The 16,933-nt window shown below is 40.8% G+C and overlaps 2 protein-coding genes across 7 annotated transcripts in view; one reads left to right on the top strand and one right to left on the bottom strand.

Moving 5' to 3' along the window:
* Positions 1-3,398, top strand: part of KANK4 (KN motif and ankyrin repeat domains 4) — a 62,324-nt gene extending 58,926 nt beyond the window's left edge. For all 6 annotated transcript variants that reach the window (XM_079982096.1, XM_079982098.1, XM_079982094.1 and 3 more), the window contains one exon: positions 839-3,398. In XM_079982096.1, coding sequence (XP_079838222.1) covers positions 839-940 — 102 coding nt within the window. In that variant the 3' untranslated portion in view covers positions 941-3,398. The remainder of the gene's footprint in view (positions 1-838) is intronic.
* LOC307219211 (uncharacterized protein) lies at positions 3,240-15,251 on the bottom strand (the record flags this gene model as incomplete). Its single annotated transcript, XM_079982211.1, has 5 exons — positions 3,240-5,224; positions 6,330-6,473; positions 6,633-6,705; positions 12,566-12,705; positions 15,228-15,251. 5 exons carry the CDS (start codon positions 15,249-15,251, stop codon positions 5,117-5,119), a joined length of 489 nt encoding a protein of 162 aa, XP_079838337.1. The 3' UTR covers positions 3,240-5,116.
* Positions 15,252-16,933: the final 1,682 nt, after the last annotated feature.

Here is a 16,933-nt window from a genome sequence, read left to right as displayed (position 1 = left end):
TTTCTACAAACTGAGACTTGTCTTGTGTTCTGTCTGCCAAAAAGTGGGTTCAATAAAGCGAAAAGTGATTGTTTGCAATACTTCAAATACCTAATCCGGAAGGCTGCCATTGAAAGATGCTGATTCGTAATTGCTACGAAATCTCACCCAATGGGCTGGGAGTCTTTATGTCAAAGTCTGCCATTGTTGGCATCCATCTGTCTCAGGAGACAATGGAGTGCACCTCTAGAGGTGAAGTCAAACCACTGGAGAATCACAGCACCTGCTGTGGCTGCAGAGAGCGATAAATCTTAATTGCTGCTTTCCACATTGTTTTTGCTGCATTAGCAGCACCAAAGTGACCTCTCTGGGCGTAAGCCTGGGCAGTGTGTAGGCATAGCTTAGAAAAAATAATGTGCTTGCTCCTTTGGAGAAGGTGCTCTGTTGTTATGAATGTGGGTGGTGGTTTCTTTTCTTCTTTATTTAACAGTATGTACAGCTTTAGACTTACCGTATTTTTCTGTGTATAAAACACCCCCATGTATAAGACGCCCCCTATTTTGGGGGACTAAATTTAAAGAAAATGAGGGGAGATGGCTGGCAACTTCCCCTCCACACCACTGCGGGAAACACGCACTTCCCACTGATGCATGGGGGGGGGGGGAGTTGCACGCCCACCAACCAGATGACTGGCAGCTTACCCCCCCCCCCATGCCACTATCCATGTATAAGACAACTCCAGTTTTTTGACATGATTTTTGAGTCAAAAAACTTTGTCTAATACACAGAAAAATACGTTAAGTCTAAACGTAGAGTGCTGGCATAATAATAATCTCCTTTTTTTCTCTCCTTCATGTAGGCTGGTAATTCTGCTTTGTCCATAGCTTTGAAATCTGCCCACACGGAAATTGCAGAGTTCCTTCGGAGCCACATACAGCACAGTCGGCCTCTGAATACATAAAGTGATGGAATGGGAAACCGATAACAAAAGACTCATTATTTTACCCAGCTCTGTAACCAATTTATATGCCCATGATCATAGCTGATAACTGCTGATTTCTCTACTTACGGAAAGGCAGAACTATGTCAGCTATTTGCATACATTTCTAATGAATGAGTCACTCCCTTAAACCTGCTTTTATAGCCTTAACCTCTGACCAGTGGCACAAATAATGGTTAGATTATTTCATTGCCTTTTCTTAATAGTAATTACTTCCACAAGTCAAGTTGTCTTGTCTCTTCTTCAGCTTTGAGCTTAACTTTTATTGTTTCTCAAAGCTTGAATAACTACAGGGAAGCAACTAGGTTGGCCCTGGGCATAGTTCTACATTTTCGAAGACCAAGGGCATAAAGGATAATGTGCTTTCAGGTATGACATCACCACCACACCAAAGCTGCCCAGGTTCAGTGAAGGTACAAGTAATATGGAGCAATTCTGAGATACTTTAAGTATCTTGATAGCCCGATGCTGTGTCAGCTTGTACTAACTTCAAATATATTCTCTGTACCTTGTGAATAAGGTAATACTAGGAAGTCTTCCTTCCTGCCCAGTAAATCTTCCTCTGATTCACTTATTTTTGTTCTAAGCCTGTTGTTGCTGCACAGCCCATTGACTGCTCTGTAGGAAAGTACCAGCCTTTCCCCCTGCTGCATCAAAGCATCACATCAGGGACAACTCAAGAGTGCAGTAGCACTGATGGTTGCTGTTGGGCTACGGCTATGGTTTTGGCCTGATCCCAGTACAAGGGCACAAATTAGTACCAATTCTTAGTACCTCAGCAGTCATTACAAGAGACATTAGTGTGGATGTGTTTGTCAAAAGGGCTTGGATCCAACCACAGCAGAACTTGAGAGTTGAGACTCGAGAGATCCCCATTGCATGAGCAGAACTTCATCGACAGAACTTTGTATCCTACCGTGCTGTTGCCATCACGCCATGCTTTTCCAGGAGTGTCTCATTTTATGCAATATGCGACCTTGCATCACCGCCCTATCTGTTTCTCCTTGTCGCCCACCACTGTGGATAGCAGATGTTCTGAGACAAAGAAGAAGAATACACAGCACGACAGCATCACATATAGGGTAAAACTAGACATTACTGAGAAGAAAGGAAACTAAGACACAAAGTATAGTTGATAGTCGTTGATTTGGCATTTGGTACCACATCTTTGGGTTGGGCTGTGAAAACAGATATTGCTTTTCAAATGAAAGTCCAGCATATATCTCTTAAAGCACATGATGTTTCCAGTTTGTCTACAAGCACAGCAGTAAAGCAATACTTTTTTGGAGTAACTTTAGATAATGAGTGTTGTTTGTAACCAGCTATCTTAACGCATGTCTCAGTTAACTTGTAAGTTGTACTGTGCTATTTATTACTATTGATTTCTATAAGTACCGGCAGTCAACATTTACTCAGCATACAGCTACAAATATAGATTGGCTAGATTATGTACAATATATATCTTGGTTATGTTTGGTTTCTATGGCTCTGATGCAAGAAGTCATAGCTAATTATTTACAGAAATAGTTGAATGTATTGGATCCAAACACACACACATTACTTCCTGTATATTCACAAAGCACAACCATCTTGTTTTTTATCCCTTTGGAATTATCATATATATGGCTTTCTTACGTTTTTTTAATTGAATTTGAATTAACCAGCCAAGAGAAAGCTTTGAAGTATATTTCTCACTGGAAGTTTGGGCACAATTAAGATACAGTGTGCTTTTTCATTTTTTTACCAAGCTAAGTATGTAGAACAAAATGACTTGATCATAAACTTCCTCATGAGAATTATTATTGTTTAAGATATTTTCATAATTAGGTTCTATAGAGCTATTTCTGATTATGGCTTCATATGGAAGGTGCCTTTTGGGCAAACATCTGTTCTCATCTGTTTCATCAGGCTAAAATGCTGGAAATCCCAAACTTGGTAGATTGAAATCTGTTGTACTAATTTATCTGCCATATTGTTTCATTTATTGAGTAACCTTCCACCCACAGGGTAGGCAGAGTTCTTCTGTGGGCTCTGGCAGCCTTCCAGAACTCACTACAATGCACACATATGAAGATCTCCCTCAAATTCCCATTGCTCAACCACAATGAATAACAAAAATACCTTCCATAATCCAGAAATGGTGTAACCGGTTCCTCATTTCCAGTGGCGCCTCCTCTTTTGAACAGCAGCTTTGTCAAAGTGATAATTTAAAGTTCATCCTCATTAACTTGCTGTAATATGCATCTGCTTAGCTTCTCTGCCTCAAATTTATCCTGCAAATCTTATGCTGAAAACTAGTTAAACTGGGGTGCGTGCATGTCAGATCACTCTTGCTTAACTATTTGGGCTGTCTCTGCTATGAGCAATGTTTTGCAATGACCCATCATTTTAAGCAAATAAATGGAACTGTAAAACAGCAGTCTTATTTTCTGCATGATGAACTATGTTTGAAAATCAGGTGTGTTACATTAACAGTGTGGGATGAAGCATAGGGTTCTTTTCTGCAAAAAAGAAAGTCACAGAGCTCTCAGTGCATGCACACATTTCTTTAGGGCAATGCTAAAGAAAATCTCATGATGTGGTCATAGCAAGTGCAGGAAGCACTAGGGCTTCTCTGAGGAGAAAAAGGCAGCACTGAGGAGCTTCCCTCAGCACTATTTCCCTGATCAAATTGGCTGTTTTGAATGATTAAACAAAATGCAGTGGTCCTGATCATTGATCTCTTGCGTCATGAGTAATTTGGCCCTGTAACAAAGCCATTTATGGTACTCAGTGGCTGGGCCCAGATATGATGGGAAATTATGGTTTCCCATTATGTGCATGTGTTGTAGCAATCACAACCTCAGCTTTGTGTGCTTGTCCCTCATCTCTCTTGTACCAGAAGAGGAGCTACTTCTTATTTTAAAGTAAACATTGTTCCCTGTGACATTCAGACCCAGAGAACTGCAAAGGCTTTTTAATACTATGTTTAGTGAAAGCAATTCGGAATCAAGCTATACTTTCAGAGAGTGGCTTGTTTTCAAACTATATTTTCGACAAATCCATAACCTGTATAGGTTGCCTTATTAACAGATCTGAAATTTGACAAATCATAGTTTCCCAGGTTTGAACATCACAATGAACAATGGTTAGGATAAAACTAAGTGGCGAATCCTCTGCCATGTGAAAGGGGAGATGGGAAGACTTGCAACCCCAAGGCACAATTCACTCTCATTGCAGGACATTACTTGCAAACCCAACCAGTATTACATACGTTGGGATTTGACATGTACCTAGCAATTCTATCCGACACTTTAAAAATGAATACTTTCACAATAGGGTCTCTATTTTTCTGTCATGACATAAACTCTCATGGCATGGTAGTCATAAATGCAACAAAGCTACACTTGTTGGATTCTGCATGCATGCACCTGTTAAGGCACAGCTTCTGTAAGAAAATAGGCAGAAATTTATTTTTAGCGGCATGGGATGGAGAGGGGATGCTGCGAAGTGAAACATCACATTTGAGCAGTTTGAGTGTGGATCACACACACACACACACACACACATGACAAAGGAGCTCCGATCTGTAATAAACCTTGAAAGTAATTTGGGGTTTTAAAAAATTGTTTTGCGTCCGGCTTTCAATGCTTTAAATGAACTGACATCATTTATAGTAACCTTCCAGGAAAAATAGAATGAGACTTGTGTGAACTTTGTTGTACATTACTATTAAAATTAGTCATATAACAAGTTGACAGAGCCTCTTTTTAAATCTGTGTAAGTCTGTCATGATTGCATTGATGGGAAACTTTATAAAATGGTTAAGTAATGCCAGGTTTGATAAAAGCAGTCACGGACTTTGAGAGGTAATCAATTAATGGTCCAGCTCTGTAGGGCTAAAACAAGCACAAAATCAATTTGAGAATCCAGCTGAGCTGTCGAAATAAACTTATATGCGGTGCATTCTGAGGTAAAATAATGGTGACCAAAGCAGAGTGAAGAGATGCTTTAAAAAAATTAAGACTCTTATTAAACAGCCCTCATTAAAAATAAAACGGGCTTCCATTAGTCACACAATCTCTACAAAGAACTTGTAATAAAATTAAAATGTTCTTGACAACTGAATGGACTTTTCCATCTGCACCACCCTGCCCCTTATTTACCTCTTCTTTCTTCACTTTCCTCCACACCTTCAGTCGGAAGTGATCCCACAAAAAATACTTTTTTCAGCACCAAGTATGGAGCTAATGGTTGCAGTTGATTCTGTTGCTCAGGGGCAAAAAAATTGGACTCTTCACATAAGACATCAGTTGCACAACTCCCAAATACCCTCAAGAAAACAGGACTTCATGCCTTGCCCTTTTTTTAAGGGCTCAGATTGAGCATTCCTTTCATTACTGTCCTCCAGGAAAAACACACACAGACACACAAGTCTGTTGTAATCATTAAAGCAACAGGAGGTCATTCCACCTCACATTCCATTATCAATAGCAAGGCCTGGGCTTCTTGTAGGAGGCACACACAAAACCTGGGACCCACAAAGCTGGATATAGCCTACAAACACCATATGAGGATCCAACACAGTCAAGCAAAAGAAATGAGACAGAGAGGCAGCTAAAGTGATACTCCATTTCATAATGAATAAACTAGAGAGAGAGAATCAAAGATCCTCTCACATTCACAAATGGCAAATTTGTGAATGGGTCTACTCGGAGTCTGATTAAAGGCATAGGGTTTTATCGAGCTTCAGTTGTACTCTGAGTAGACCCACTGAAATTAGTGGGCATGACTAACTGGGATCCATTCTGAGCATAACTTTGTTGGTTAAAACCTACAATTCATAAAACTATATGCCGTCAGATAAATGAAAAAGTATGCTATGTAAAAACAAAAGAGTGCTGAAAATGCCACTTTTGGAAAGGCCACGGCTCAATGGTAGCTCACATGCTTTGAAAGCAGAAGGTGCCAGCTAAGGCCAGGAGACACTCCTGCTGGAAACCCTGGACAGATGCCACCAGTCAACTGGATGGACCAATGGCAGCTTCACTTCACAAAAGTGAAACATCAACATCAACCTGGTTCCAGGTTGATCAGGAGTCTATGAATTTGCACAGCATATCTGACTGTTAAATCCTGGTAGAAACTCAGTTCATTGGTCCATTTTGGTTCACCCTTATTTACTGGAAACATGAAAATAGAAAAACAACATCTATTTGTTCTGGTTATGATGGATGAATGCTGCCAATGGCTCGATTCTAATGATGTAGATGTATGAGTGGAAGTTGCTTCTGTTCGTGCAAGGATGTCTCCCCAGGTTTTTTGTAATCTCCCTGCACCCTCTACTTTGAATCCCTCCTATGCAACCTACCATGCTGTTCCAGATGCACCTGCCAGCCCTCAAGTGCAGATTTTCAGGGAGCCCAAGGTCACTGCAGATAGAAGGAGGAAGCAGAAAAGCCTTGCTCCATTCAATGAATGGAAGTTCAAGTTCTAGCAATGTCTTCCATTTCCCCTAGAATGGTAAAAAAAAGGAAAGCCAAATTTGCTGTTGGTAAAAGTGACTGACAATTCAAAATACACTATCGTTCACTTTATTCAGATAAATAAATTCCTTGCTTGCAGATGAATATACGGTAATCTGTTTACAGTCCACCAACCACAAATGCTTTACTTGTGAATAGTAGCCAAATTCCTCTGTCAAAACCCGCTGATAGCGAACTCCTGATGCAATTTCTCTGGAGTCACTAAAGGGAAAAAAATAAATTCAGATTTAAATATCCCTATATATGATAGCTAAATATAGTGTGATTGCCATCTCTAAATAAATATTAATTCTGCAAAGGCCTACGAACCTAAAATGTAACCACCAGGCACAATTCTATTTTTAAAACACCTACAGGACTGATTCCCAAAAACAAAAGCATTAAAACCTAGTCTCTCATCGAGACCCTGTGGTTATACACATGTTTAATGTAAAAAACAACAAGCTTCATGTTGCAATAGAAAGTTATCCATTACTGGCCCCTCTGTGAATGTGCCTGTACTTGTTCAAGTGCTAGAATTTTAAAATCATATCTTAATGTTTGCATTTCACAAGCTAAGGGACATCTAATGCAAGCTTTCAAATTTTACTTTAGTGTTCTAAAACCTGAATCTAGAAGTGAATTCCGTGTTGTGCCCATGTGAAAAATGTAACATTTGCTTGTTTTCAGATATTTTCAGGAAGCAATTAGTAAAAGTATTTAAAATATACTTCTTGTCATCCTGGTTATTTATTATACTCTGAAATGCCTGTGGGCAGCAAATAGAATTATAGAATTTGTATCCATATAAAATTATACAGTCTATAATATGATGATTAACAACATCTGAATGACCTCCTTCAATTTTGCATTATGTAAGCCTAATATTGTAGCACAACCTAATATTGTAACCAGAGCTTTTTCAGGGGCAACTCACAGGAACTCAGTTCTGGCACCTCTCAGGTGGGCGCCAGTGCCATTCCAAGAGAACAAGGGAACTCTGCGGATGTCAATTGGAGATGCTAGAATTCTTTATATTGATCTTACATTTGCAGTTTTTATTTGCACTTCAGAGATACTATTTAGCCTTTTGTTGTCTACAGAAGTGCTAACCTAAAGTATTTTTCTACACATCATTTACTTAGTTTGATTTAATGTTTGAAAATAACTGTCTTAAAATCCCAGTTATTGTCTTAAGACAGTGTAAACACTCAAGTTTGGCAAGTTCAGAAAGAAGGCTGTTGATTGCTAAAGAAATATAGTTTAATACTGTGCTGTATGGCAACAACAATTTAGACACTGAATGGGAAGGAGCTCATTAAAGGTTATTTATAGGCCCATCAGTCCTGTAGATTAACTTCTCTGTGCAGTGAGGAGCAGAAGTAATTTATCAGTTTTAAATGTACGGTATCTTTATGATGACTTGCTCACTACATAGCTTTCACCAGTTCAAATGGCTCAGCAACAACATTACGTACCATGGATTAATAATAGTCACACTGTCACAATTGCACATTAATTTATACATCTGTTCCATGCTACAAATACCTAAAGGGTTGTCACATGAAAGATGGAGCAAGCTTGTCTTCTCCTGTTCTGGAAAGTAGGATTCGAACCAGTGGATTCAAGTTACAAGAAAGGAGGCTTCAACTAGATGTCAGGAAGAACTTTGATAGTGGGAGAGAGTCCTTGGGAGGTGGTGGACTCTCCTTCCTTGGGGTTTTCAAGAGAGGTTGGGTGGTCCTCTGTCATGGATGCTCTTAGTTGAGATTGGACTAGATGACCCTCGGAATTCTACCATTCTATGAAATCTAAATGTTACAGAATTGTAACTGTGACAGAGAAGAAATACCTTGATCCAATAACAGAAACATGTACGGAGACAAATAGGTGACTAGTTGCACAAGAATGTAGATGGTTGGTAGGTAGGCGCATTTAAACAGGATGCTGACAGAGCCTTCCATTCAAAGCAATGGATATATATCATATCCACCCAGATGCACATCTGTATAGTAAGTACTGAAATTGGAACATTCAGTTCTGTTTATGTGCAGATCTCTGGCGCTGCACTGGTCGCAAAACAAGTAGTACTTGCAACAAAATGTTGCACTGTGAAGTGTTCCTGTTACGGCTTGTTAACTGGAACTTGCCCTTTTCCCAAGTACTCTGTTCCATCCCCCCCATTGTGATTTTGCATCTCTCCCCCAGCACACACAGACACAGACACAGACACACACACCCCTCTACCTCCAACAGCCAATCAGCATTTTGTGGCAACTGGGCTCCTTGGTCTGCTTTCATGAGAGGGGATGTATGCCTCCCTCAAGGTGCTTTTCTAAATACTCTTTGTACTCCTGCACAGTGCTATTTTTCCTAGAAAAAAGAGGTGCTGGAACTCACCAAGAATAGCTTCCTTGTTCTCTTATAATGGCAATGGCACCTACCTGAGAGGTGCCGGAACTGAGTTCCAGCTGAAAAAAAAGCCCTGCTGCTTCACCCAAAGCCTGTCAATACCTCCTTTTGTGGATGGGAGTGTTTATTGGAAAAAGCACAGAAAGAAGATAATAAAATGTACCTCTCATCATCTGCAATGGTCTGGTAATTAAAATGGTTTTTTCTTAGACTTTAAAATTGTATGGTGTGTGTGTTGTTTGTACACACACACACACACACACACACACACACACCCTACACAGAGATATAGTGTACTGTCTTGCGTATTTCTTTTCCATTTAGGAACGAAAGTTATACGTATCCATTTTGATAAGGATGTGTACACCATAAATTTAAAGAATATTTACTGCCTCCTCCCACAAAAGAATACAGTGGTACCCCGGGTTAAGAACTTAATTCGTTCTGGAGGTCCGTTCTTAAGCTGAAACTGTTCTTAACCTGAGGTACCACTTTAGCTAATGGGGCCTCCCGCTGACGCTGCACGATTTCTGTTCTCATCCTGAGGTAAATTTCTTAACCTGAGGTACTTCTTCTGGGTTAGCGGAGTCTGTAACCTGAAGCGTATGTAACCTGAAGCGTAGGTAACCCAAGGTACCACTGCAATGGGGAAAGTAGTTTGTCAAGGGTGATGGGAACTGTAACTCAGTGAGGGGGGAAACTACATTTGCCAGTATTCTTGCAGGATGGGGTGTATGGTGTGTATGCAGCCAAGGTCATAGCTATGGGCTGCTCTACTTCGCTTCAAAATCACCACAAGCAGCTTATCACTTGCCAATATTTTGAAAAGAAAACCTTTCATTTATACATGCACACTTCATAGCTGACACAACATGTATGCATTCTTGGATATCCTAAAACTGAGTACAAAATGTCTCATGTGAAACAGCCCTGAGATCAACAGAACAGATTACAGCCACATTGTCCAGAAGGTCCCCCTATCTGCTTTGCTGAAAGGGGTTAGGGGGTGGAAGCACCAGACGCCCTCCTTAAAAGCAAGCTGTCATGATATAAACTCAAAGATATGCCAAGAATGCAAACGTCCAATCCACGGCTTACTGTGCGGTCTCCCTGAGTCTTAGACTCCACGGAAAAGGCAAGAATGGCAGGGCCTCTGACTTAAAAATAAACAACAGAAACTGGCCCCTTCTCTTCCCAGTGTATTTTAAAGCATAACAACAGCATTCTTTCCACTCAGGAAATAACAGCAAAAATGACAGGGGAGGAGAAACAATTTTCTAGCACTACCTAAGCAACTGCAATGCTCAAGCCAGTGGCTTTGTGCGTCAAGGCCCACTGATAGAATAGGATGATACAGCATCTGGTGTTTTTTTTTTCTACTTCAGTTCACAATTTAACCAGCTCTTTTTGTAGAGACATATCACATAAATGAGAGTCTTGGTATCCACAAACAGACAGAAAACACACAGATATTCTAGATTATAAAGTGAGCTTCTTTCCACTTGATGACTGCCATATCAAGCAGCAGATGGCATGTGTCTGTGTGTGAACCTCCTAAAGCTATACTACCGCAAGCAGGTCCTGTGCACCACATCACATCACCACAAACACGATGTCTTCAATTGGAGTCAGTTCATACATGATGACTTGATAAGTCATCAAGCGCTTATTGACCAGGTGACGTGACATCACATGGACATACAAAGCTCCCTTATCTTGAGGCAGACCATCGGTTCATCCATTACAGCAAGGCCTACACTAGAGGTGGGCATGTTGTGGCCCTCAGCCTAATTTCATATGACTCGGGCTAATTTCAAAAATCCTCTACAAAGAATCAGTTCAGACCCCCAGCAAGAGTGATCTGACCCTCCCTTGGCATTTTGCTGGGTACAGAGGGAGAGAGAGATGGGGGGGGCACACCCACTTTCAGGTCTGGCTCCACCCACCACTAACAGGCTGTCTCTGATAGATTACCACCAAGGACGCATGGCTCTTGACAGAAGAAAAAAAATGATTGCCCACCCCTGGCCTCCACTTCCTTTAAGCAGGTTGCCAAGGTCTTCCATCCTGTGGCTCAGCTACATACTAGTGAAGGGGGAGTAATTCCATTCAGTTTGCATTTAAAGCCAAATCTGTCAAACTTGCACAGCCAACCTTTGAAATTTGTACTTATCCAAATTTTCTGATGCAGTTTCCCAGCCAAACGGTGTTTACAGGAATGCATATAATGTACTAGGGATGCATGTGCATAATTTTTTTTTACATTAGTGATAATAACATACAACAATGCAATACATTAGCAGGCAATGCTTGCAAAAATGTGCACATTAGTCAAAACTGCATTCAAAAATGTGTTTATCAGGAGAAATTAGCACTAAAATGCTGGGGAATTTTTTTTTTATCAAAACGCTTTGGAAACTGAAGTAGAAATGTGGAAAACTGAATTTAAGATTGAGAAACTGAGAGAACCGAAATTGACAGATCCTGCCATCCCCACCAAGGATTGAACCTTGGCAAGAAACCAAGTACTTTGCTCTGGCACTGTGCTACGGGTCCTCTTCCTGAACTTACACATTAAATAATTTTCATGCATGTGGAAGCAAGCCTCATCTTATAATAAAAAGTGGAGCAACGACTGCCTCTAATCGGCACCTGAATGTATATAATATAAGGTGCATACCAAAGTCAGGGTACATGCCAAGATCATGAGGCCATCCAGGAAAAAGGAGGTTATTAATGTTTTTCAAGATCTAAAGAGGTCAATAGCAATGATGAAAATATCTCAGGATGGTGGATACTGCCTAGCAACCACACCACACACTGGGGTCTTAAATAAGATAATAGTGAGACAGAGAGGTAATAATTATAAATCTCTCCAGGTTCTATCACAGAATCACGAACAAAATGTTATCATTTAATATCTCTTGGCTTCTCCCATCTGCAGAAATCAATGTTTATTGGCTTACAGTGCAGAAATATATTTAGTCAGCAGGGTATTGTTTTTAAAAAAATCTAAGTCTGCAGCTGACATCATCATCTAAATTGTTGAAGAAGAATAAAGCTGTCCACTGTGCAAGAGGGAAGGGGAAGTCCTCAAAAGTGAAAATTGAACATGTACTTTGACAACACATCATGCAGCTAAAACACATTTCCAAAGGGTCCCCCCTTTTCATTAATAAACTGATTAGGAGCAAAACAATAACTATTGCGGAAGTAGCCTAACCACATTGAGGAGTTATGAGTTGATTGTTCCCAAGCATTACGTATATAATGTAGAGACTCTGTACCACCCAAGGTTGGCTGATATACTCTATGAGGACAATTGAGAAAAAATCAGATGAGACTGAGATCCATTGAAACCATTTGGACCTATTCACTTAGCTATTTCTGAATTGTGCTGTTGTGAATACCGACACAGAATTTTCACAACAAAATTCCATCCCCTGTAGCTGTTTTTTTGGGAGGGGTGTAGCCAGGACTGGGACACACCGGGGCAAGCAGACGATGGGAAAATCATAGAATTGTAGAGTTGGAAGGGAGCATGAGGATCATCTAGCCCAATGCAGGTATCTTTTACCCTACATGGGGCTTGAACCCACAAGCCTGAGATTAAGAGTCTTATACTCTACTGACTGAGCTATTCCAGATGGTTTGGGAAGGAAGTACTCACAGGGTGACAGACGATGGTGAGGGGCTGGAAGTCAATGCACAAGAACCAGAGCAGCAAGACCCATCACCAGAGTCAGAGGGGCCCCTGTCTCCAAAAACAAGGCAGACTCTGAAGCATAGGGAGAAGCAGAAAAAAACTCTCTAGGAGGCTGGGGCAGCCTAGCTGGCCAGGTGGGGCTCGCTATGTGATTCCTCAGCTAGAGTAGACTCAGAACAGGTGAAGGTCACAAGCCTCATCAAACACAGGTGCTGCAATCAGCATACAAAGAGGGAAGCAGAGCTGAGGTGCTGTGTTTGCTCTACTGCCCCTGTTGATAGACATTGGCTTGGGACTGTGCTGTGGGTTTAACTCTGGGCTGTATCCTGACTGCTGTGCTTCAGACTTGGCTACTTGGATTGACCCTGGACTGTGTTTCCGGACCTTTGGACGTTGGACTTGCTGCCAGGTAGGCCAGGGGTTCTTAATCTTCATAGTTCATAATCCTGAAAAAGAACATCCAATCTCCACAAATAGTGTCATGTAGATGTGCAATTTGGTTACTAAACTAAAGCGTTATTGACACTTTAATAAGCTAAAACTTGGTGCTTTGGTCTTTGTCAACAGAATGAGCCAGGCAAAAGGGGTGAATGCTTATTTTTATTGAACTTGCTTTCGTAAAAAGCAAAGGTAGTTGTGTTGGCCAATAATAAAAAGTCCAAAATCTGCATTAGGCCTATCAAATTGCACACAAAAGAAGTGTGCAAGCTTTCAAGTCCACCAAAACCCTTCATCAAATTAGAGGGTGAAGAAAACCCCAGGGTGGCATTGTTTTATTTTGGTAAGCATGTGCAGTCTTCATACAATTTGACTAGAAAACACTAGTTCAAGAAGAAGAAAAACTATTTCAGTTTATCCGTTTAATTCACCAGGCAGTGGATGCTTTTTGTATGCAATTGTTTTGTGTGGCTTGCCTGTACTAAATGGTGAGTGTTGTGTAAAATGTTGTCAATTGCTCCACCTACTGAAATTTCTGAAGAATGAGACGCAGGGCTAAAAGGTTATTACAGTGCAAGCCTATGCTGGTCTACTAAAAAGGAGCCCCATTCGATTCAAAGAGACTTACTCCCACAAAATCATTCTAGGATTGCAGTCTTAACAGGATATGGATTTCTATCTATACAGTTATATGCAGCCTCTTTAGGCATAGCCCTTACAATGTTACTTATATGATCACAAAATATATTGCCAAACAAAAAAATACCAAACATTATAAGAGAACAGCAAAATTTTCATGCAAAATGATCCTAGGTTTAATCCCCAGCATCTCTAGGTGGGGCAGGAAAGCTTTCTGTTTGAAACACTGGAGTACTTCTGCACTGCAGAAGGTTAGACTAGATGAGCCTTGTGGTACCTTCCAGCTCTACAATTCTGTTTCTTTTTTAAAAAAAAAAAATATTAAGGGTTTTTTGTGTGTGCTACAAAACAGATAAACAGGGAAAGGTACATCTATTGTGTCCACTTTCCATTCATAGAGTCTTTTTCACAGTTCATTTACGTTTAGTGAGAGATACTTTTGTCATATATATCTTGCAGTTGTGGGGAGAGAGATGGGGGTATTGTTTGTTTGTTGTTGTTGTTGTTGTTGTTGTGTTGCCTAGTGTTAGTGTAGGGGTTTGTGTCAGCTTCACACAGGCAGGTCCTTTCTTCATATATTTATTTTTGCTGCTACTGTGAGATGTTAGGGGGTCCTGAGCTTGGTTGGCAGTGACTGCAGTGTGACTTGTCTATAAGTGGGGGGGGGGTAGGTGGTTGGGTCCGGTTAGCCATATTGATTTGTATGCTGGTTTTTTTTTTGGGGGGGGGTCATTGTCCTGCTGTGCTGTGTATGTGATAAAGGGGAACCATACTGGGGTGCAAGCATCTTCAACCAGGGTAGACAATGCATAGCTAGGTGGGGAAATGAGCTGACTCCATATGTCAGCTTCCTATTTTCCTAATAAAGGCAGCCTCATCATTTTTTAAAAAATAAAAAAGTTAGTTCAAAAAAACAAAACAGCAGCATAGAACGGCTTAATCACCTTAAACCTTATGGAAATGTAGGAAATATAATTTAAAGCAATCCAAAATAAGTAAGTTTTAAAAACTAGCTAAAAGTGGGACTGCATACCCTTCAGTGGAGAGGAAGTTCTGTACCTCAGAGGCCACCACTGAAAAGGCCCCGTCTCCTGTGCATGGGCTGTCTCTGAAACAGATGCTGTGTTTCCGTGGCTGGTGGCAATATGTTTCTGTATACCAGTTTCTGGAAACCGCAGGAGGGAAAAGTTTTTAGGTCCTGCTTGTGGGTTTTGCACAAGCATCTGGATGGCCACTGTGAGGAATGGATGCTGGACTAGATGAGCCATTGGCCTGATACAGCAGGCCCTTATGTTCTTATGTTCCCAGGCAGGTTTGTGTTGAGTGGTTCTCCTGGTAGCCTGGTTCCAAAGTATATTTGGGGTTTAAAATTTAAAGGTCCAAACTAGAACTTTTGGTTCATGTTTCAGTTCAGTGTCTCACATAAAAGCCCACACACACATCAACTTTCCACAGTCATTTGCTAAGCATGGAATTCAATGAAGAGAACAAGAACGAACAAAACACCAATCAATGTTTGACAACAGAAAATGCAATTCCTCCGTCTTACAGGAGGATTGTTTTGAAAGAACATTCTCACTAAATTTTAGCTGGCACTCTGCTGGAATCCGACATTTGTTGAATTCCTTTCTGTTCACACATCTGGTTAAATGGCCTGGGAAAACAACATCTTACTATTCCAACTGACAAAAACCTGCTATCCACAATTATGTTGAAATTATGTTCAATTATGGATAAAGTTTACGCACCCAAATGCATACCTTTGACTGTCAGGCAGTACCAGTCTGATTTAGTATTTATTCATAGCACCTTCCAGATTTCTCAATCCAGTTTGTACATTTTATTTATTTGGTAAATAGATATAGTTGTGTAAGCCGCTTTGAGACCTTCATGGCAAAAAGCAGAATATACTTGTTAAAATAAAATATGCCAGTAGGTTCTTGCAGCACTGTTCAAGCAATTTTCAGTAAAAGTAATTCAATATAAAATAATCAAGAACCACTTTTCCCAGGCACTAAAACCTAGCAATTGCTATCCATACAACCCATACAGAGGCCAACTGACACTCCGTAAAAAACACACCACTCCAGCTCAGCAGCCAACCGCAAACACATTTCCTAAAGGGCAAGAGGAATTGATTGTTCTCCTTGGTAGAGTGTTTCACAAGGGCACCATTACCAAGAATGCCCTTGCTTTGCTGTTAGTCTCTGTCTATGTACACTTTGCCATTTAAGTGGTCAAGTACACTTTGCTGTTAGTCTCTGTCTATGTACACTTTGCCATTTAAGTGGTCAAGCATGCTCCCACTGCTGGCTTTCAAGGCCATGTACCCATGACATTACTCAGTGTTTCAGAGCTGCCTTGTAGTTTCACGGCTGCTTGATGTGTTTCCCCTCAAAGAAGCTTCAATCAGAAAGGAAAATGTAAGCCACATTTACTGCGCAGTTAAGCTGAGGTGTGTAAATTTGAGACAACCATTGTGCATGTGTGGATCACAGGGACTCCGTTCTGGTGGCACCATTCAGGTGGGCACCATTGCCATTGTAAGAGAACAAGGGAGACACTCATGGTGAGTTCCAGCACCTCTTTTTCTAGAATAATAGCACTGGTGACAGCATATGTGCAGATGGCAGCCTAATGAAACAGAGTTTGGTGGGAAGGTGTGTTTTGGGCGTAGAAATGCCAAACAGGTAATGTGCATTGGGCTAAGGCATCCCTGCCTCCTCTCTGGTGCGCACAACAGCATGCTTTAGGGTTCTTGCCCTAAATAACTCAAAACATGCTTCCTTTTGCTGGGCATGTCTAGAAGCAGATCAGAGTAAGCACTCCCCTGCCCCCATTTTTTGGTAAGAGTTTTGAATGGATGCTCATTACGGGCAAAACCCGATAGTTTTTCTTAGCCTGCACCAAGTTCAGCACCCTCACAGATGGCTCTGTAATAAAAGCCAGCACTGCCTAACAATAAGGCCTTCACCAATATAGAACACTACAAGGTTTGAGGCCTGGGCAGTGTCTGAGGCACAAGTGTGTTTTGCAATAGAACTCTTCAAGAGGCAGTATGGTGGTCAGCGAGAACTTGAAAGTGACACACATATTTTGCTTTTAAGCAGTTTAATTTTCACAACCTGAGGGAAAATATGGGCATTTTTTTATATCACACTGTGAATAGCATCTGAGATAGCTAAAAGTGCCAGATGATGATGATGATGATTGATAATAATACTAATAAATAATGTAAAGGACCCCTGGATGGTT

Source organism: Podarcis cretensis (assembly GCF_951804945.1).
Source record: "Podarcis cretensis genome assembly, chromosome: 6".
Classification (NCBI taxonomy): Eukaryota; Metazoa; Chordata; class Lepidosauria; order Squamata; family Lacertidae; genus Podarcis; species Podarcis cretensis.
Note: the sequence above shows the minus strand (reverse complement) of the source record. Positions and strands in the feature narration are given on the sequence as shown.